Source organism: Myxine glutinosa, chromosome 5 (assembly GCF_964187855.1).
Source record: "Myxine glutinosa chromosome 5, kmMyxGlut1.1, whole genome shotgun sequence".
NCBI lineage: Eukaryota > Metazoa > Chordata > Myxini > Myxiniformes > Myxinidae > Myxine > Myxine glutinosa.
In genome coordinates, this window is record NC_136265.1 from 33811703 (window position 1) to 33834284 (window position 22582).

Here is a 22582-nt window from a genome sequence, read left to right on the forward strand (position 1 = left end):
AATAGAAAAAATTGAGACATGGCTCATTGTAAAGAACTCTTCATGGGGAATAAAATATGTTAATGATGATGTCATAGGTGCCTCCATTATGACGTCCTAATTCGACATGTACAAAACTTCATCCGATCAAGATGAAATTTCTTCAGCATAATCTAGGAATAAATTAGTTTAGAAAAAAATAATGATGACGTCATCAGTCACGTGTTTCGGCCACCATATTTGGTTTAACACAAAAGCCTTAAAAACCACTGAAAATACATCCTGGCGAGGGTTTGCAATCTCTCATTGCTCTTTTTCTTGTTTGAGTATGTTAAAGATCACACGGTGCCCTTCACGAAGAGTAGGTGAAGCTATCGCCGGCACGCCAAACAAATTACAGGCCTATCGTCCTGTGTCAGAGCGGTGACCCGTCCACAATTGTAATTCTAGCCATAGAAACTGATTCAGCATCACCAACGCTCTGTATGGAGCACGTTTCATTATAATGGTGATCGTGCTGACTTCTCACGTGCGTGCCATGTGTCAGCCCATGTTTGTGATTAATAACAACAGTACAGCATGATTTTATACACGAATCTGAAACCATTTTGATCGTCATGGTTTTGAATGAAGGTTAAACTTCAGGCCACTGCTGGACAAGAACCAGAACGACATTCTACACCTGCTCATCTGTGAGATGGGGCATCCCAGTGGATTGGGTTACTAATACAAAATCCGATGAGAGAGAGGGAATGAATGAATGAATGATCGTTTTAAGGCCATTTTCCCTGCTAGAGCGGGGGTTAGCCTTGCGGGCCCCATGACAATCATGGTTCCCCGTTTGAGGCAATGTTTTTATGGCCGGATGCCCTTCCTGACGCCAGAGAGAGAGAGGGAGAGATAGTTTATTTAATAATTCGCCAGTCGTTTAATCGATACAGTTTAAGATTATTCAAAATGCATGGCTGGAACTTGTTTTATTGAATAAAGCTTTTGGTTAAAACTTTTTCCACCTCATTTTGGCACCAGCACAGTGTCATGAGATGCTATAAAAAAAAAACCACCGTTTAGAGGCCATTTTTCCCCGCAACGCGGGGGTTGGCCTTTTTCGGGCACCGTGGTTGTTGTTGTTTTTTGGTCCCCTTTTTGAAGCAATGTTTTACGGCCGGATGCCCTTCCTGACGCCAACCCTTTTTGTCGCCTTTTTACGACAAACAGGGAATTACCAGTGAACTGGTACTCAATTGGCTGAAATGCTATAGATGCTATGATTGGCTGAAATGACTGTGACATCATTTCACAGTCACTTGTGGCCAAGAGCGAGGTGGCTTCATAAACTAATAAGAGGTGACCACAACCACCCTTCATAGACCAGACGGATTTATGGAAAAAGGCCATGTATACGCTTCTAGGTGCATTTTCGGAAAAAAATAGTTAGGAACCTCACGTTTTAACAATTAGGGTATGACGAATTTGATTAACCCGGTTCCCAAGCCGAATTGAGTTTGTTTTTTTTGAGTTTTGAATAAACTGCTGAAGAACTTTGGCATTGGTGAACTCACAGAGACCATCAAATCTGCAGAAGCGTTCGTCTGCAGAAGATATAATGTGCACAGAACAACCTCTGTTGATTCAGCACGACATATGTTGTTCTCCAAGACTGGTAAACCAGAAGCAATGTCACCGACAAGTGATGCTCTTCATTTCCTTTGATGCGAGTACACTATCAAGCCATGGTATGGAGAAATTCTCATTGTGCCATACCTGACCTTGCTGCACCAGTGGAAATGAGATGGAAACGTGGTGATTCAGGACTAGAGCCCATTCTGACGTCACCGAGTCCAATCCCAGAAAGTTGCCTCAAGATGATTTGTTGTGCATGCCAGAAGCAATGCAAGACTCGACGCTGCAAATGTCGCTATTCACAGTGAGGTGCACATCAATGTGTGCCTGTCAGCACCAGAGTGATGATCAGACCCCTTGTATGAATTTGATGTAGTTTGGCAAAACAACATGTGTGACATTCCTGAATGTTTGTGCTTCATGGCCATGTATACTTAACTTTAGAATAAATGGTTGTCTGAAACATTGTCTTATTAAAACCATTTCCCATTTTATAGTGTCCAATTTTAATATCCGTTTGAATGTCTCTTTCAATATGTCGCCAACCATAATATGGACTAGACGGATTTATGAAAAAAGGGCATGTATAAGTTTCTAGGTGCATTTTGGGGTAAAAGTTGTAAAGTTAAAGAGCTGCATGTATATACATGATATATAAATGCTTGTTCAAAGAAATTGTCCAAAAATGGCAATTTGGCGGCCATTTTGTTTATGCTAATTAGAAGGTTAAAAACTCAACATTCGGCTTGAGAACCAGGTTAATCGAATTCAGCATACCCTAGTTATGTTAAAAAGTGAGGTTCCCAACTTTTACCCAAAAATACACCTAATTCACATTTCTCAGAAATCCATCTAGTCTAAAGATGTGATCTCAAAGAAAAGCAGTTAATGTAATAATTTTCTGCATTATAATTCAAGCTGGTGAGTGTTTTGAATGACATAGATAATTCCCAATTAAATAAATAAGAGATTCCATCAACCAAGTTTATTGAGATGCAAAGGCTGCAACGAGTTGAGCAGAAGTCATGGTGCGATTACAACATGAAGATAGATGCCACGGACATGAAAAAGGACACGTTTTCATACGTTCCCAGCAAAAATACCCTCTTCTTGTTGTTCATCCCACTTCTGAACCTGAAAAGATCGCAAGTGCAAGGAATTAATCAAAACGGGCTCGTGCACCCTTGCGCAACCTGGTTTTGTGTTCGAGGACATTTACAACACCAAAAGAAAAACCGTCATAATTTGAAGTCAAACCCACATGTCCTTCTTAAAAAAGGGAAAGAAAAAAAAATCTTCAAAATGTTTTGGTCATTTTGTAAAAATGACCCAGATCTTCACAAACTCACCCACGACATGGGGCACAAGGACTTGTAGACGCGCCGATACCAATCGCACGGAAGGGGGTCGACACCTTTGGCAGTCAGGGCCTTGGTGCAACGGTAGAAATCTGCCAACAATGGTGAGAGAAGGGTGAGACTGGACTCGTGCCGATTTCTTCGAATCGATTCAAAGTTCATTCGTCGGGAGGGCGGTGGTGGGGGGAATCGTCGGGAGGGGGGAATCCTGTTTTAGAAGAACATGTCAAATGGATTTCTAAAACAATGAGCAAATATGAAATGAATTCCATGTAATTCACGAGAGGGTCTTCCATGTAATTTTCCCACATAGATAAATTCCAAAATTTAATCCTGTTCATTAATCCAATTGCTTCACTACACCCCCAGTGGTGTTTGTAATAGAGGACATGGATTTGTCCCCCCCGATTGGAGGAAGACCCTCTCGTATTCAGGCTGTTGGTGCTCCTATTGTTGGCAGCGAGTGCCCAGGAAGCATTGACAGAAACAGTGGCAATCATATGTGTGGGAAAATTGCATGCTCAGTCAGGGTCGCCCAGATCGCTCAAATGGCAAAGCACTGGTACAGTTTTCCAGATGACCTGGGTTCGATTCCTGGTCAGGGCATGTAACTTTCCCACATAATTTAATTAAGAATGCAATGAAGTAAAATATGTCCATTTCATTCAAGTCTTACAAAAACATTTTTTCCACATTTTTCAACAAAATTAATAAAAACACCAATTTATTGGGAACAAATTAAATGCTAATGTACACCATTCATTAAGGCAGCCAGTTCCGGGTTCCTTTGACACCGCTATCTCTGCTCCGAGAAGCTGTCTGTCTGTCTGTCTGTCTGTCTGTGAGCACTGAGCAGGATATCTCCAACAGTTGTGGAAGGATTTGGAGTAAACTTGGTGGACAGGTTAGGTCTGTCCCAAGAAAGAATCGATTCGATTTTGGTGAAGATCCGGATCCAGACACCAATTCTTGGAGCGATTCTTCACCATTGAGAGATGGTGCCAAAACGATACGTAGAATGATATTTCAAAACGTTGTGGATGGGGGGTTATGACAAAACTAGGTGGACGAGTAGTTGGGTAGGTGAGAAGATCAAGCCGATTTTAATTTGGAGGCCAATCAGTGGTATACAAAAGTTAAACTGTTTAGCCTGGCAGAGATATGTGCTCTACCGAGTGCCATTCTAGTTTTTTCAAGCGGTGTAATTCCGTGTCGTGCGTGTGTGTTCTTCCTCTCCTTCCTTCCCCTGCTTGAAGCCCCTCTGCCGTTGCGTTGCCCCCTTTCCCTTCTGTCGCCGCGCTCTCATAGAGGACGTGGGAGGAAATAAAGGGAAACTAAACTCGGGCATTAAACAATTACTGTACTCTGAATTTTTACTTTGCATGCAATTTCAAATATATATATATGTGGGGGTTCAGACCCCCCCCCCCTTCTTCTGTGTTCTATTATTGTTGCTCAATTACAGAAAATACCTAATTTGTATGTGTTGCTTTGCAAACTTTATCCATTATATTTCCTGTTAAAGAGTTAAGTTACTGTGATGGCATGTTCTCTTACTGTCGAAATATTCCTTTGGAAACTTGTTATAAAAAGTTATATGCTTTGTAAATCCAGACCCTGATGATATAATCCCTCTGTGAAGACCAACCTATCTTTCCCAGTCCCCCTTAAAGGACTGCGTTATATCACTTTCATGTTTGACATTTTTACGACTTGCTGAACTCTCCCCCAAAAATCAGGTTTCTAGAAAGTAGTCAACATGTTGTTTAACCCTTAAATGACCTTGGAGACTACTCTGTCTTTCCTTTGTCTCGAGAGCTAAAACCACACCCCAATATTCCCTTTATAAAATGAAAGCTTGACCGAATTATTTCAGAGCATCATGTTGGAATTCTGGTCCTTGTGGGCCTCTGTTTTAAGCATTTTGCTTTCCACAAGCTTGTGTGTTTGATGAATCAAATAAATATATCAGTTGTTCTTTCTCTGTCATGAGTCTTGAGTCCTAAATCAACGGATCCATCAAATGGCGAGCCAGGCAGGAGTCAGCTCGGACAGAGTCGGGACGCGGCTCCAGGCGCGAGTGAGTGGGAAAAAACACCAGCTGGTTTGATCGGTCTGGGTGAGGTGAGCCTTGGGTTTATTTTGTTATAGACTGGGATGTTAGGCTAAATTGGAACTCACTCTGTCGCTCGGTGTCGTTTGCCTGTTCCCTGCTCCACCCTGATCCTCGAACAAAATTTAAGAACGAGCCGTTTTTGGGGCTCCGGAGCAACTGACTGTTTATAGGATTCGTCAGGGTAATGTTACGGGACGGGAGTAAGGTGCCCCAGCAGGGGGCACGAGGTAAGGAATAAATTGGTTTCGAAAGTAAGGTTAGAAGCGTCATAAGGACGCCGGAAAAAGTAAGGTACGGTTAGCATATAAAGGGAGCTATATGCGGGAGAGATCTCTCGGGAATAAGGAGTAAGGTTACCTGGCGGTTACCTGGACAGGTAAGATACGGTTAGCACACAGAAAGTTGAGATGAGGTGGTCGAACCTCTTCAGGAGTTATGTTAGAGAGCTGAGATGAGGCGGGCGGACCTCTCTCGGAGTTAGGTTAGAATCTGTGAAGGCAGTGTGAGCCTCTCAGAAATATCCCAGCATTTTATGTTTAAAAGGCATGGCTATGCCGCTGCGAGACCAAGAGAAGGCCGGCGAGCCTCTTGGCTCTCGATGGCCTGAGGAAGCAGGCAAACTAATTGCAGGTGCAGAATTAGGCGGGAATAAGGAGTAAGGAATAAGATAGCTAAGCGAGCCAGCGAGCGACCAATGTCGCTCGTTGAAGATCAAGACCTGTGGAAGGGTTAGGTAGATCAAACCCCTACCCTCCAAGCCCTAAGCTCTGTCCCGGGGCTTCAGGCAACACCCCCCCTGCGCAGCGAGCCCCCCCTGCCCCCCCCCCTTCCCCTGCTTCACCCTTCTCACCCCTTTCCTCCCCTTGTCCCAAAATCCCTCTTTTTTCCTTTGAATGAAGTGAGATATCTATCTATAATTCCACTAATCTCTGTGTGTATGTTTGTTTGTATGTTTGTATGTTTGTCTGTGACCGCTGTTTCTCGACAACTACCGGTCCGATATACTTGAAACTTGCCAGGTATATTGCTGGGGACCCGAGGATGTGCCTTTTCAAGGTTTTAAATTAATCGCAGAAGTAGTTACCGAGCTATGTCCAAAAAACGATTCAACCAATCAGAGAGCAGCGAGCTATCACGTGTGCCGAACGTGGCGAACAGACTCTGCCTCGGATGGCACATTTGAGAGCGTATTCATTTATTTCCCGTCGGCAAACTATGTTGGCGCTATGTTGGCGTTAAACTATGTTTTAAAACTAATTAAAACTAATTTGCGATTCTTTCGCTTTCCTGCGATATGCGACCTTCCGGAGCTCCTGTGAGAGCGTGCGCCATTACGGATAGTACGGGTACGGGCATGCCATATGTTGGCGTTAAACTATGTTTTAAAACTAATTAAAACCATTTCATGTAAATAGAGGGGGGGGGGGGGGGGGGATTGTCACTGTACTCGCAAGCCGTTCGCCGTTCGCTTTGGCGTTGCGAATGGACCAAAACATTTCATGAACCAAACCATTTCATGTAAAGCGTTCGCCGTTCGCTTTGGCGTTGCGAATGGACCAAAACATTTCATGGACCAAACCATTTCATGTAAATAGAGGGGGGGGATATAATTTTAGATATATATAGTACGGGCATGCCCTAGTATAAATAAATGTGGATTGTTGCACAAGATGCTCTGAATGTACGTGGTTAGTGTCAAGTTGGTCGGAGATAAGGAAACGCATGAAATGCGAGCCGGTTTGTCAGTCACGTGGTATGATTCAAATACGTTGCATCGGGAGACATGGGAGTTTTGTCTGGGAGTTTCAGTTGGGAGGTGCATGGTTGGAGTCGATCCGGTGTTCGCGCGACGTCTGGGAGACTCACACTCTGGTATATGAATGAATGAATGAGTAGATGTATTTGCGGATGTCTGTCATAGAAGTGTGTATTTGGCCAACTTATGTCTGAATGAAATATACAAGATAGATGGGTTTCGGTGTGAAGTTTTGCAACTCGGTTGCTTGCGGTGTGGGAATCCAGACCGGGAATGCCGATTCTGGCATCCATCCGAGGATCCTGGTGATGTTCGTTTAATTAAAGTCTGGATTTATATTGGGAGTCTGGATTTTTATCTGTTTGGGACGAGAGGCGAACGGATGGTCTGGCGGTTCTATTGTCGGGCAGAAAGGAAGGGGTAGGGGGGAAAGGGAGGAGCATGGGGGAAAGGGAGGGGGAGGGGAGGGTGGAGGGGGATGGGGAAGGGGTAGGGCGAAAAGGAAGGGGTAGGACAGAAAGGAAGGGGTAGGGGGGAAAGGGAGGAGCATGGGGGAAAGGGAGGGGGAGGGGAGGGGGATGGCGAAGGGGTAGGGCAGAAAGGAAGGGGTAGGGGGAAAGGGGGGAGGGAAGGGGAAAGGGGAGGGGGAGGGGGAGGGAAGGGGAGGGGGAGGGGGAGGGAGGGGGAGGAGGGAAGGGGAGGGGAGGGATATCGATGGTTACTGGCAATTGATCACATCCAGAAATGATGTAATCCACACAATTTATGTACTTTACATAACGTTAATAGGAATACATGGCCGTGTAGATGGGAAATACAGTTTGTTTGAAATACATCACAAATATCAGATGAAAGTGAAAAAAAACCTATGTGGTGTGAATGGCAATGTTCCTCGCTGAAATGTGAAAAAACTGAATTACGTGCGAACGCATAACTGTGAGATTATGGCGGCAAAGTTGGAACATCACGTGATCCGAGCAGAAGTACCCTGGGGGAGGGGAGACCCGTACATTCGCCCTCTCGACTCAAGCTCGTATTCAATTCGTATTCGAAATCGAAAGGGGAAAGGGGAAATCCTTCGTATTCGAATTCGCACAAAATCGACACAAAACACGGTCGCATAAAGGTGAATGGCGGCGATATCATCACCTTGCTCAGCCATGAAACGCCGAGCAAGCTCGACGCAGTAAGTAAGTATAAAGGTGAAAAAACGCAATGGCTTTTCGCCCTGAATTACGTGCAAACGTGTGACGTGTGACGGGATGGAACATCACGTGATCGCTCTGAGCGAATCAGCGAGCTGCTCGCACTGGCTGAGATTAGCGGGAACTTCGCTGAGGTAAATATGAATAAAAAATATGGATCTCGTCAAATATGGTCTCTGCCATGTTCGTCCCGGGCTCAATGGCCATGTCTATGCCAAATATCAAGCACGTGAGCCTCTCCGTTTCGGAGTCTATCGGCAACATTACACACACACAAACTGTGTTTTATATATATAGATGGATGGATGTATGTATGTATGTATGTATGTATGTATGTACATATATATATATATATATATATATATATATATATATATATATATATATATATATATATATATATATATATATATATATATATATATGTATATATATGTATATGTATATGTATATATATATATATGTATATATATATATATATATATATATATATATATATATATATATATATATATATATATATATATATATATATATTGAAGCGCGGTGCTGCACGCGCTAAGGCTTACGAAAGGAGCAAGCGGACAACGCGGAGGGTGGCCCGGAGCGCAGCCTTCAATGAGCGGTGGAATCGCTCGCACAGGCCGTTAGCCTGGGGGTGGTAAGCCGTGGTTCGGTGCAGCCTGACCCCGAGCCCCAGCGCGACCGCCCCCCAGAGCTCCGAGGTGAACTGGGGGCCGCGGTCGGACGAGATGTCTGAGGGGGCACCGAACCGGGCGACCCAGGTGGCGATGAACGCCTGCGCGACGTCCGCCGCCGTCGTCGACGCCAAGGGCACGGCCTCCGGCCACCGGGTGGTGCGGTCCACCATGGTGAGGACGTGGGTGAAACCCCGCGAGGGGGGCAGAGGTCCCACCAGGTCCACGTGGACGTGGTCAAACCGGCGTTCCGGCACCGTAAACGGGGCCAATGGGGCCTGGGTGGGCCGGTGCACCTTGGCGCGCTGGCACGCGAGGCACGTCCTGGCCCAGCCGCGGACGGCCTTCCGGAGGCCATGCCAGACGAATTTGTCGGCGATCAACCTCTGGGAGGCCCTCGTGCCCGGGTGGGACAGGCCGTGGATGGCGTCAAACACCTGGCGATGCCAGCCCGCGGGCACGATGGGGCGAGGCCACCCGAGGGAGACGTCGCACAAGAGGGCCGCGCCCGCGCCGTCGAACGGCACCTCGGTGACGCGGAGGCCCGTGACGGCGGTCCGCAAGGCCTGGACGTCGGGGTCAGCGGCCTGGTCCGCTGCCATCCGGGCATAGTCAATGCCGAGGTGGACTGCGTGGGCGACGGCCCGCGAAAGGCAATCCGCCACCGGGTTGTCCATCCCCGCGACGTGCCGGATGTCCGTCGTGTACTCGGACACGGCCGAGAGGTGACGCTGCTGCCGGGCCGACCACGGCTCGGTGACCTTGCCCATCGCGAAGACCAGCGGCTTATGGTCGACGAAGGCTGTGAACGCACGGCCCTCGAGCAGATGGCGGAAGTGCCTGACCGCCAAGTGAAGCCCGAGCAACTCGCGGTCGAAGGTACTGTAACGGCGTTCGGGCGGGCGAAGCTGCCGGCTAAAGAATGCCAGCGGTTGCCAAGCTCCACGCACCCATTGCTCGTGCACCGCGCCCACCGCGTAGTCCGGGGCGTCGGTGGTGAGGGCGATCGGTGCATCGGGCGCCGGGTGCGCGAGCATGGTGGCGTTAGCCAAGGCGAGCTTCGCGCCCGTGAACGCCGCGTCCATCTGCTCGGTCCAGGTAACGTCACCTTTGCCCGGTTTACCTCGGAGAGCTTCGTGCAGGGGGCGCAGGAGCTGGGCGATACGGGGCAGGAACCGATGGTAAAAGTTCACCATGCCCAGGAACTCCTGCAGCCCCCTGATCGTGCGGGGGCGCGGAAACCCCTTCACCGCCTCCACCTTGGCCGGCAGGGGGACGGCTCCGTGCCTGGTGACGCGGTGCCCCAAAAAATCGATTTCGGCGACGCCGAACCGGCACTTTGCGGGGTTCACAATCAGGCCATGCTGGCCCAGGCGTTCGAAGAGCGTGCGTGGTGGTGTAGGTGCTCTTCGCGGGACGCACTGGCGACGAGGATATCGTCCAGGTAGACGTATACAAAATCCAAGTTGCGCAGGACGTTGTCCATCAGCCGCTGGAACGCCTGAGCCGCATTCTTCAAACCGAAGGGCATCCGCAGGAATTCGAAGAGTCCGAATGGCGTGATGACCATTCGGGATGTCCTCCGGCCTGACGGGGACCTGATGGTAGCCGCGTATGAGGTCCACCTTCGAGAAGAAGGACATGCCCGCCAAACGGGCGGAAAAGTCTTGAATGTGGGGGACGGGGTAGCGGTCGGGGGTGGTGGCGCCATTGAGACGGCGATAGTCCCCGCACGGTCGCCATCCCCCGCCGGGCTTCGGCACGATGTGCAGCGGCGATGCCCAAGCACTCTCCGAGCGCCGAACGATGCCGAGTCGCTCCAGGGTAGCGAACTCCGCTTTTGCTACCGCTAGCTTCGTCGGCTCCAGGCGGCGTGCCCGGGCGTAGACCGGTGGCCCGACGGTGGGGATGTGATGGGCCAACCCGTGCTTGACGGCCCCCGCCGAGAAGGTGGGCCGCGAAGCTGGCGAGGAGGCGGGTGAATTCGTCCGCTGCTGGAAGCGTACAGATCAACGTGGCCGGAACCGAACCGCTTGGCAAGCAGCTCGGTGAGCCGCTCAGTGAGCTGCTCGACGAGCTGGGCAGCGCACAAGCGAGCGAGCTGAACGTCTCGGCCTGGACAAGACGTCTGTGCTTTACGTCGACCAGGAGCCCATTTGCGCACAGGAAGTCCGCGCCAAGCAATGCCATGGGCACGTCGGCGGTGACGAACGACCATCGGAAAACCTGCCCTCCGAACCGCAGAGAGAGGCAGCGTTTTCCGTAAGTACGGATGGGCGTCCCGTTCGCGGCAAGCAGCGCGGGGCCCCCGCCCGCGGTGTGCTTGTCCGACGTATCGGCAGGAACGACACTCACCTGCGCTCTCGTGTCGCACAGGTAACGGCGCCCGGATAAGGTGTCCGTTATGAACAGTAGGCTGTTCGAACGGCCGGCGCTCATTGCCACTATCGAGCGCCGGCCCGGGCGTTTCCGGACCTGTCGAAGGAGCACGGCGGATGACACTGTCGAGCCTTGTGGCCGAACCTGGCGTGGAACCGGCACCAGGTGGTGGAGCTGGAGGAGCGCGGCTGGCTCTGCCAGGCTGGTGGAGCCGGTGGTTTTCCCCGCGGTGGCGGTTTTCTCTGCGGTGATGGGCGGGGCGTGGCGGCGGCCACGAGGTGTGCATCGGCATCAGCCTCGGGATCCACGAGGTGCGCAGCAGCATCAGCCTCGAGATCCGCGACGGCCGCACCGACTCTCGCCCGCGTGTCCGAAGCCGCGAAGTACCTGTCTGCCTCGGCGGCCAGTGCTCGGGGTTCCGTTATCACGGTCCCGGCCAACGCGAGGCGTACCTGTGCTGGTAGTTGGCGACGGAAAAGCGCCCGGAATAGAGAACCAGGGGCTTCGTCGCCCAACAGCGACAGCATATGGTCCATTCGGACCGACGGGCGCATGTCGCCGAGCTCGGGGAGATCCAGGAGGTGGTCGGCCCGTACGTCCTCCTTGAGGCCGAACGTGGCTAGGAGTAGCCGCTTGAGCGCCTCGTACTTGTGGCCGTCCGGTGGGTGGCGAAGGACGGACACAACTCGAGCGGCCGTGCCGGGCCTGAGGGAGGCGACGACGGGGCAGTAGCGCATGTCGTCGCTGGTGATGCGCCGAAGCTGAAACTGGGCTTCAGCTTGGACGAAACAAACTTCGGCCTGGGCCTCCCAAAATTCGGGAAGTTTGACCGACATCGCGTTGTTTGCCATTGCAATGGCGTCGTGTTCGGAAGGATCGCTACGGCAGATCCAACGTCGAGGTCACCAAATGAAGCGTGGTGCTGCGCGCGCTAAGGCTTACGAAAGGAGCAAGCGGACAACGCGGTTTATACAAAAGAGTCTTTATTCAAAGTACTCAAACTGCAGCACTGAGCTGCTCGGGGCTGCGCGCCCCGTGTATATCCTGAGGCCACGCCTCTCTCCCCGGCGTGGCCCACCCCCACTTGGTGTGCGGGGTGATGTCACCACGTCAGTGCTTTCGTGTCCGCCACAATATATATATATATATATATATATATATATATATATATATATATATATATATATATATATACAGACTTGGCATTTAATATGGAATATTTTTTTTTTCTTGACATGGGTTTACTTTCTGAACTCGGTGTATCAATCTGGTGAGTTTCTTTTACCCTTCCGTGTTGTCTTTGTTGAAAGAACCATGTCACTGATTGTGTTTCGCAGCAAGAAGTCAATAACAGGATTATATCACAGGTGGCGTGACAAAATTTAAGGACAGGTACATTTGACGATTGGCATTCACAATTGGGTATATAAGGGTTGTTGCGTTCTGTATTAGTGGAAAACAACTGCTGCACGTCTACAAAAGTTATTGCCGCTTCCTCTGGAGATGGTCCGTCAACTTGACAATGCTGTTTGTCATGGAGTGGTGGCTTTACAAAATTCTGGCATGAAACAGCGCGCTATTGTTCGGCAGTATGGCATCACTCAAGTTCAGGTGTCAAAGATCCTGAAACGAAATGCTCAGAGGGGTGTCCCTACTCCAATACCGAGGCCAGGACGTCCACGCAGAAACACAAGGATAGATGATCGCCAGCTGCACCGGTTAGTCTGCAATGGCCGTACCAAGTCAGCTAATCGGCTTAGGGCTGAGTGGCAGAAACTGACAAATGTGCCTGTATCCAGAAGGCTAGTCGACCAACAACTGGTTCAAACAGGCTATCGTGCCAGGCGTCCCCTGAGAAAGCCATGCCTGACCAGACAACACAGCCAGCGCCGATTGCAGTGGGCCAGAGAGCACCGTCAATGGCAGCCAGGACACTGGAATCACGTGACCTTCAGCGACGAGTCTAGATTTCTGATCTATCGTCAAGATGGCCGCGTCTGAGTGTGTAGACAAGTGCATGAAGCCCACAACGAAGATTGTATAGTGCCAAGAGTCCAAGCTGGAGGTGGTGGGGTGACCGTTTGGGCTGCTTTTCATGCAGGGGGCAAAACGGACCTGGTTGTTCTGAATGGAAACCTGAACCAGTTCAAGCACAGGGCCATTCTGGAAGAAACATTGCTTCCATTTGCTCGTGCAGCCTTTCGAGGAAACTTTGTCTTCCAAGATGACAATGCACGGCCTCATCGTGCTCGCATGATCCAACACTTTCTTGCTCACCGTGGTGTATAGCATATGGAGTGGCCTGCCATGTCCCCGGATATGAATCCGATAGAGAACTTTTGGGCAGAATTAACGCGTCAGATCGACAACTTGGACCAGCAGCCGACCTCTGTGCGTGAATTGCAGCAGGCTATTGTAACTGCATGGCAAACGATTCCTGTCCAAACCTTGGCAAATCTCGTGAACAGCATGCCTCAATGTGTACGTGCTCTCCTGAATGCTCGTGGGGGTTACACAAAGTACTGAACTGTAATTTTACTCTCTGTAATCCCAGTAATAATTTAGCTTTTGTTTTTGTTGAAATTTTTTTTGGCTAATGTGCAAAATAAAGAGATACTTCTGGAAAACGTACAGAAGCTTAACACAGTACTGTCTGTGAATTGAGTTCGATATCAGTTTACATCACTTTCAAGGATCAATTTATTTGCTTCGAAATGTCAAATGTGGTTTTTGTTTCTTTTAAAGGTCACATTAACAAAATCTAGAATAATTTCAACATAATTTCAATGAACTTTTGGTTCTAAGTCATCTTGAAAAGTAAGTTCACCGCCACAAAAAAAATATTCCATATTAAATGCCAAGTCTGTATATATATACACACACACAGGGTGAGTCAAAAGTAGCACCCGATTTCTGTTTATATATATTATAATATTCATTCATATATATATATTTTCACAAATATGATGATTTTGACGAACCATGGGTAAATCCCCAAGGGATTCTTAAATCCCCAATTAATTAATTGGTTAAATCCCCAATCAAGGGAATCCAAGCATTCTGCTCATTTCAGCTCCACGGAAGGCCAAGCCAATCAAAATTCCGAGGACGAACAAGATTTTTAAGTGTGCCAGATTTCCAGCAGGCATGGCCCACACCAGTTTCCTCACGAGACAGGTGTTTTTATTCATTCATTCATTTATTTATTTGAAACACCAATACGAGGCTCGTAGTAGAGCTTGTACACGTAATCACATGCAGGATTTGAACACCAGTTACCGTCATTACGAGCCAGGGGTTCCGACAGGAATTCTAACAGGTGTTTAGGAGGCCTTCGAGATGAATGTCCTTTAGGTTTTTTTTTTTTCTGCTTTTATTATTCTCCGATACCTGGTGATAACACTGGGCATCGAACGGTCCAGCTTCAGAAATGAAAATCTTAAACTATGCACGGGATGAATTAAAACACGTTTGAGAGGGAAGGGGAAAAGCAAGGGTGGAAAAACAAAAAATTCAAAAACATGGACATTTATACACGAGAGATAATCAAATTGCTTCAAACCGAGATGGGACGTGTTCTTCATCCAAAATACCAGGTGAAGAGGCAAGCCCTTAATTAGGTACACCTTGTGCCCATCATTCCCTTAAAAGTACCTTAACAAACCTCCAGAACAACCGTTCCGTGCCCCGCGTGCCCCACACTCACCCAGGTAATTCTGATAGCAATTGCGCGTCTGGTTCTGGTTGGGGAAGCGCGCATCAAAGGGAGCGGTTTTGTAATTCTTCAACTTTTCTTCAATCGTTTCAGACATCGTGATATCTGCAGATCGACAAGTTTGGAGGCAATGGATCACTTGTTGTAAACATCCGCAGAACAGGTTGAACATGCATTAGAATAAAGGTCAATCACAAGGAATTAACACAATGTGCGGGATTGGAACGTAGGATCCCAGGAACACGGGCTCAGTTGGGAATGCCGGAACCTAACTACTCGTGAGCCTCGATGGAGCTACCACATTCATCGCAGATCAGGATGGTTCCTGAAGCCATTTGACCGCACAAAATGGCTACACTTGCGTGAATGAATATTTAATAACACAGTGGGCCCATATCAACACAAGGATAACCAGCTTAATATTTCCACTGAAAAAAGGGTGTAATCTCTAATGTGGTACTCTGCTGGCAGGGCACCCAGTTTTGGTCTGGAATCATCCCCACAACCAAACAGTTCAACTTTTAAAATCAACCTTCTTCAAGCAGCCATCAATCATCTGGACTGGTCTCCCATCTCTCGGCCTCTGACATCAACTCATCCTGGGAATTCTTCCAAAGTGAATTGCTCTCTCTCTCATGCACAGATTTATCCAATCTCGTCTTCAGTTGTCATACCCTTCCTCCTGTCCATGGTACACGGAATCTTGTGGTGAGGCTGTTGCCCAGAAACAACTTCCCTTCTCCTGGAAAGCAAATGCAACGGAAGGAAATCTCATTTCCTTTCACAAAGCCCGAAACAAGTGTGTCTCCACCCTCAGGAGAGCCAGGAAACAATATCTCTCCGTTCTCAAGACCGAACTCTCTGATCTGTCTCCCTCTTCCAAATCCTGATGGCGTCTGGTCAAATCTGTTTCTGGTGTTTGTTCCCCTTCCATCCCCTCCCTTACCTCAAATGGCTACACAGCTGACTCCACAAGTGAAAAAACTGAATGCCTCAACTCTCTGTTTGCCCCTAAATCTTGTGTCCCAAACCCATCCCTCTCTGTACCCACCGTACCCAGTCGTACCCAGCTGCTCCTGGACTCTGTGTCCTTTCCTCCTGACAAGGTGGAAAAGTTTGTGTCAACCCTCGACTCTGATTCTGCAACTGGACCTGACGGCATCAGCCCACGGGTCCTAAAATCCTGTTCTTCCACTCTTTCACTCCCTCTCTCTGTTCTCTTCACCCTCTCTTTTGCTCAATGTCATCTGCCATCTGCTTGGAAATCAGCCAATATCAACGCTTTACACAAAAAAGGTGCAAAAACAGATCCCAGCAACTACAGACGAATCAGCCTTCTCCCAATTATCAGCAAAGTCATGGAATCCATCATTGCTTCGGATATGAAATCTTTCCTCTTCTCCAATGGCTTGATCTCTGATCATCAATTTGGTTTCAGACCAGGTCATTCTACTCTGGACATGCTGCTTCTGCTGTCTCAACAATGGATGGCGGTCCTCAATGCCAAATAGGAAATTAGAGCTGTCTCCCTTGACATATCACGTGCCTTCGATACGGTCTGGCACCCCGCTCTGCTCACCAAACTCTCCTCCTTTGGTATCCATGGAAATCTCCACGCATGGCTGGCGGACTTCCTTTCTAGTCGTAGTCAACGTGTGGCCCTGAATGGATTTCTCTCATCTCCTCTTCCTGTTCAGGCTGGAGTTCCCCAAGGCAGTGTTCTGGGCCCTGTGCTCTTTATGGTCTTCATCAATGATCTCTCCGACTCTCTTGAAAATCCTCTCTATCTCTTTGCTGATGACTCCACTCTCTGCCGCTCCATTCCTCATCCCTCAAATCGGCAGTCTGCAGCCTTCTCACTCTCTGCAGACCTGGACAAAATCACAGACTAGGCAAACAAGTGGAACATGTCTTTCAATCCTGACAAATCTCACACTCTTACGATGTCTCTCCGAAAAGACCGACTGGACAACCCTCCCATCCACTTTCTGAATAATCCTCTCCAAGAAGTTCTGTCACTCAAGCTTTTGGGTCTCACTCTCTGCCATGATCTTTCCTGGGAAAACCACATTTCAAATCTGGCCTCCAAAGCCAGTCGCCGACTGGGCATCCTCCATCATGCGAAGTCCTTCCTTGGCACACCTGAGCTCCTCACCACATATAAGGCTTTCATCCGCAGCTCAATGTAATATTGTTCCCCCCTCTGGGCTGGTGCTCCTGCCTCACACCTAGCTCGTCTTCACGCTGTTGAAACCAAAGCGTTCAGGTCATTGGAATCTCCCGCGATGAAGTTACCTACGAGGGCCTTTCACTTACTCACCGCAGGCAGGTTGGTGGTCTTTCTGTCTTCTACCGACTCCTCTCCGGCCTTGCTCCTCCAGCTCTCTCTGGGCTGTCCCCCAAATATTCCTGCAGGTCGCACAAGATCTGCCTGCAACCCTCTCATGGTTAAACTGCCAAAATCAAGACTCTCTGCTCACCTTCACTCCTCTTTTCTCCTGCCTCTGGAACAAACTCCCTCACTCTCTTCAATCCCACTCCTCCCTCCAGGTCTTTAAAACAGCTGTTCACCACCATCTCTTATCTTCCCCCATCCAAAACCTTGATCTTTTCTACCCCTGCTAATTTCACCCCAAATCCACTTTTTTGAAATACCAACTTCTTTCTTGGAAGTCCTTGGTGTCCTTGTTTTTATACTTCTCCCACCCCCACCCCTCCTTCCCACACCGCCTCCCCCCCCCGCCAAGCCCTCTCCCTCCCACACATTCCCGATGTCCCTGCTCTCAAATGTTGTGTTAATGCTCTTCTCCTTCTCTCCCCATCTTGTCTACAGCTCCCCTTTTTATATACTTTGTTTGTTTGTCTGTTTTGTTTGTGTGATCTGTTTGTCTGTTTGTGTGTCTCCTTCTCTCCACAAATGTAAGCTCTTTGACGAGCCTCGATTCTGTATACAAAAAAAAAACAAAAAAACAAACAAACAAAAAAAAACACAACGAGTCACCTTTTTGCATCGCATACTACAACGACGACTAAAACGCCAACAACTACTACTACTACGAAATCAACTGCGACAACTACTACTACTAAAACATCAACGACTACGACTACTAAAACATCAACTACGATGACTACTACACCGAAAACATCAACGACGACTACTACTACTACCACTACTAAAACAGCAACCACGACTACTACTACTACTACTACTACTACTACCATGACTACTACTACTAAAACGCCAAATACACCTACTACTAAAACGCCAAATATGACAACTACTACGAAAACGACAAATAGGACTACCACTAGTAATACTAAAACGACAAATACGACTACTACTACTAAAACGACAAATACGACTACTACTACTACTACTACTACTAAAACGACAAATACGACTACTACTACTAAAACGACAAATACGACTACTACTACTAAAACGACAAATACGACTACTACTACTAAAACGACAAATACGACTACTACTACTACTACTACTACTAAAACGACAAATACGACTACTACTACTAAAACGACAAATACGACTACTACTACTAAAACGCCAGATACGACTACTATTACTAAAACGACAAATACGACTACTACTAATAAAACGACAAATACGACTACTACTACTACTACTAAAACGACAAATACGACTACTACTACTAAAACGCCAGATACGACTACTACTACTATTACTAAAACGACAAATACTACTACTACTACTACTAAAACGACAAATACGACTACTACTACTACAACGACAAATACGACTACTACTACTACTAAAACGACAAATACGACTACTACTACTAAAACGACAAATACGACTACTACTACGAAAACGACAAATACGACTACTACTACTAAAACGACAAATACGACTACTACTACTAAAATGCCAAATACGACTACTACTAATAAAAGGACAAATACGATTACTACTACTACTAAAACGCCAAATACGACTACTACTACTAAAACGCCAAATACGACTACTACTAATAAAAGGACAAATATGACTACTACTACTACTAAAACGACAAATACGACTACTACTACTAAAACGCCAAATACGACTACTACTAATAAAAGGACAAATACGACTACTACTACTAAAACGCCAAATACGACTACTACTCATAAAAGGACAAATACGACTACTACTACTAAAACGCCAAATACGACTACTACTAAAACGCCAAATACGACTACTACTACTACTAAAACGACTACTGCTAGTACTACTAAAACGCCAAATACGACTACTACTACTAAAACGACAAATACGACTACTACTACTACTACTAAAACGACAAATACGACTACTACTAAAACGACTACTACTAGTACTACTAAAACGCCAAATACGACTACTACTACTAAAACGCCAAATACGACTACTACTACTAAAACGCCAAATACGACTACTACTACTAAAACGACAAATACGACTACTACTACTAAAACGACTACGACTACTACTAATACTACTACTAAAACGACAAATACGACTACTACTACTACTACTAAAAGGACAAATACGACTACTACTACTAAAACGACAAATACGACTACTACTACTACTAAAACGACAAATACGACTACTACTAAAACGACAAATACGACTACTACTAAAACGACAAATACGACTACTACTACTACTAAAAGGACAAATACGACTACTACTACTACTACTAAAACGACAAATACGACTACTACTACTACTAAAAGGACAAATACGACTACTACTACTAAAACGACAAATACGACTACTACTAAAACGACAAATACGACTACTACTACTACTAAAAGGACAAATACGACTACTACTACTAAAACGACAAATACGACTACTACTACTACTAAAAGGACAAATACGACGACTACTAAAAGGACAAATACGACTACTACTACTAAAACGACAAATACGACTACTACTACTACTAAAAGGACAAATACGACTACTACTACTACTAAAACGACAAATACGACTACTACTACTACTAAAACGACAAATACGACTACTACTAAAACGACAAATACGACTACTACTACTACTACTACTACTACTACTACTACTAAAAGGACAAATACAACTACTACTACTAAAAGGACAAATACGACTACTATTACTAAAACGACAAATACGACTACTATTACTAAAACGACAAATACGACTACTACTACTACTAAAACGACAAATACGACTACTACTAAAACGACAAATACGACTACTGCTACTACTAAAAGGACAAATACAACTACTACTACTAAAAGGACAAATACGACTACTGCTACTACTAAAAGGACAAATACAACTACTACTACTAAAAGGACAAATACGACTACTATTACTAAAACGACAAATACGACTACTATTACTAAAACGACAAATACGACTACTATTACTAAAACGACAAATACGACTACTACTAAAACGACAAATACGACTACTGCTACTACTAAAAGGACAAATACGACTACTACTACTAAAACGACAAATACGACTACTATTACTAAAAGGACAAATACGACTACTATTACTAAAACGACAAATACGACTACTATTACTAAAACGACAAATACGACTACTATTACTAAAACGACAAATACGACTACTACTAAAACGACAAATACGACTACTGCTACTACTAAAAGGACAAATACGACTACTACTACTAAAACGACAAATACGACTACTATTACTAAAAGGACAAATACGACTACTACTACTACTAAAACGAAAACTACTAAAACGCCAAGTATCACTAGTACTAGTAAAACTACTACTACTGAAACAACAACCTCAAAAGATTCCCTTCTTATGAGTTATGACTTATGAGTTATGAGGTCAGATGGAAACGCTCTCGGCACAAGTCTTTCACGAACTGGTTCGCCAAGCCTGACGTTCGACTGAAGGTGACAGGAATGTGTCATTTTATTTGTTCAGAGTGCCGGCGATAACTCCCCTAATATATTCACAGAAGACACCGTGGGATCTTTAACGTCCACCAAATATTGCTGAGAGACGGGATGCCCGTCTAACGTCTACATCGATGCATCATCACACCTGTACAACACCTGAATAGCAATTTATACTTATAGTTGGGTAAACAGCTCAAAAGCGAATGTGCGACCTCTAGTCTAATCTAACCCGTCAACCCATTATGAACAAAATACAGAGAACATATTTGGAAACGGAGGATAAAAGGACATCCAGAAAGAAAAAGAAAACCAGAATGAAGGTAAATATAATAATATTAATAATGAGCACTGGGCCTGCAGGATGGACGGTGAACATAAGCGTCGGCCTTTGTCAAACTTTGTGCCACCTGACCTACAATTAACCTTGCAGGTCGAGCGGACACCTGCTCACCGGGTTTGGCGACGAATAAAGTCACGGGGCCGAGTGCGTCGATTGGACAAACGAGCCGAGGGCCGAACGAGCGCTGACAGAATCGAGATTCGAGAAGGACACTGTTCCGAGATGCGGAAACCGACCGGAAATAGATCCTTAACACCTCCTCTCCTCGGGGTTAATTATGTCTGTCAACCTAAAAAGTCATGATGTATATTTAATCGACTATTAGTTATTGAATACAGTTCAAATAAATTGATCATTGGGTGGTGCTCATGAACCGACAATCAAACACTACCGTTGAGGGTATCAACCGCTACACCGTCCCAAATGATGACATGGATAGGCAGGAAAATCGGTGGTGGGGTAGAATGGAAACCACGAAAAATTGATTCCAATATATTGTACTGTACCGTTACTACGATTCACGGGCAGGTATTTGTTTGTGTGTGTTTGTCTCGTTACTCCTCCTTGCTACATAGGATCAGCATAACCACAAATAGTGTATAGCAGGGTTTTATATTTGTCGGTGGTGTTGGGGGAGAATGGGGGAGGGGGAAAAGGGGTGGCGGTATGGGGGGAATTGGGGTGGGGGGAGAATGGGGGATTACAAGAATCCCACCTCCAGGTGGGAGAGGGGATTACAAGTCTCACCTTTACAGTACAGTATTCCTGTGCCCATCCTTTACAGAAAAGTATTCCTGTCCCCACCCTTACAGTACTGTATTCCTGTTCCTGTAGCGGCTACCGCTGGGTTTTCACAATCGCCTTGCACCTATCAAGGACGCGGAGCGATCACCATGCCGGGTGTAAAGTATCTCGACAAACTGCGATCAATTGTCGTACGCGTTTATTCACTCTGCCGATCAAGGCCCGATTCACAGCAGAGGCATCCGAGCTCTGGCGTAGGGATACAACCCGGTCCCGGTGTAGGGATACAACGGTGAACATTTGCACTGCATACATGACATCCTCCCCTTTAAGTCCAAAATTACCAAGAGCAATACGTGCTAGATTTCCAGAATTGACATTTCAAAAGCAACATTTCCAAAACATGTGAAAATATGTGTGCAAACGGTTATGAGAATAATGAAAATACGTGAAAATAGAACATGTGTCAACGTGAAAAAAAAACATCTTCAAAGATTCAACCGGTCGGGTGCTTTTCTCTCACGCATTGAGCGTCGCGGTGTACCAGTGGATACAGAGTCCGAGGTGATTCCTTTGGGTCGCGGTGTACCAGTGGATACAGAGTCCGAGGTGATTCCTTTGGGTCGCGGTGTACCAGTGGATACAGAGTCCGAGGTGATTCCTTTGGTCTCCACGAAGGGTGTAGCGTTTGCAGAGGTTTTCGGGGCATCCGAGCCGGCTGGAGCGGCCACGACG

At 46.7% G+C, this 22582-nt stretch overlaps 1 protein-coding gene across 1 annotated transcript; it reads right to left on the bottom strand.

The window, feature by feature from the left end:
• Window positions 1–2572: 2572 nt before the first annotated feature.
• Window positions 2573–21342, bottom strand: COX6B1 (cytochrome c oxidase subunit 6B1). Its single transcript, XM_068117418.2, has 4 exons — window positions 21215–21342; window positions 14821–14934; window positions 2952–3052; window positions 2573–2736 (listed from the first exon to the last, which is right to left on the bottom strand). The coding sequence occupies exons 2-4, from the start codon at window positions 14924–14926 to the stop codon at window positions 2683–2685; spliced, it is 261 nt and encodes an 86-aa protein (XP_067973519.2). The 5' UTR covers window positions 14927–14934; window positions 21215–21342; the 3' UTR covers window positions 2573–2682.
• Between the last annotated feature and the right edge of the window lie 1240 nt (window positions 21343–22582).

Excerpts from the sequence above, each read along its gene's own strand:
- COX6B1 (XM_068117418.2), bottom strand. The coding sequence starts at position 14,926 with ATGTCTGAAACGATTGAAGAAAAGTTGAAGAATTACAAAACCGCTCCC. Across the intron at positions 3,053-14,820 it reads TTGCTATCAGAATTACCTGG|ATTTCTACCGTTGCACCAAG; the intron begins GTGAGTGTGGGG and ends CATTGTTGGCAG. Across the intron at positions 2,737-2,951 it reads CCTTGTGCCCCATGTCGTGG|GTTCAGAAGTGGGATGAACA; the intron begins GTGAGTTTGTGA and ends CGATCTTTTCAG.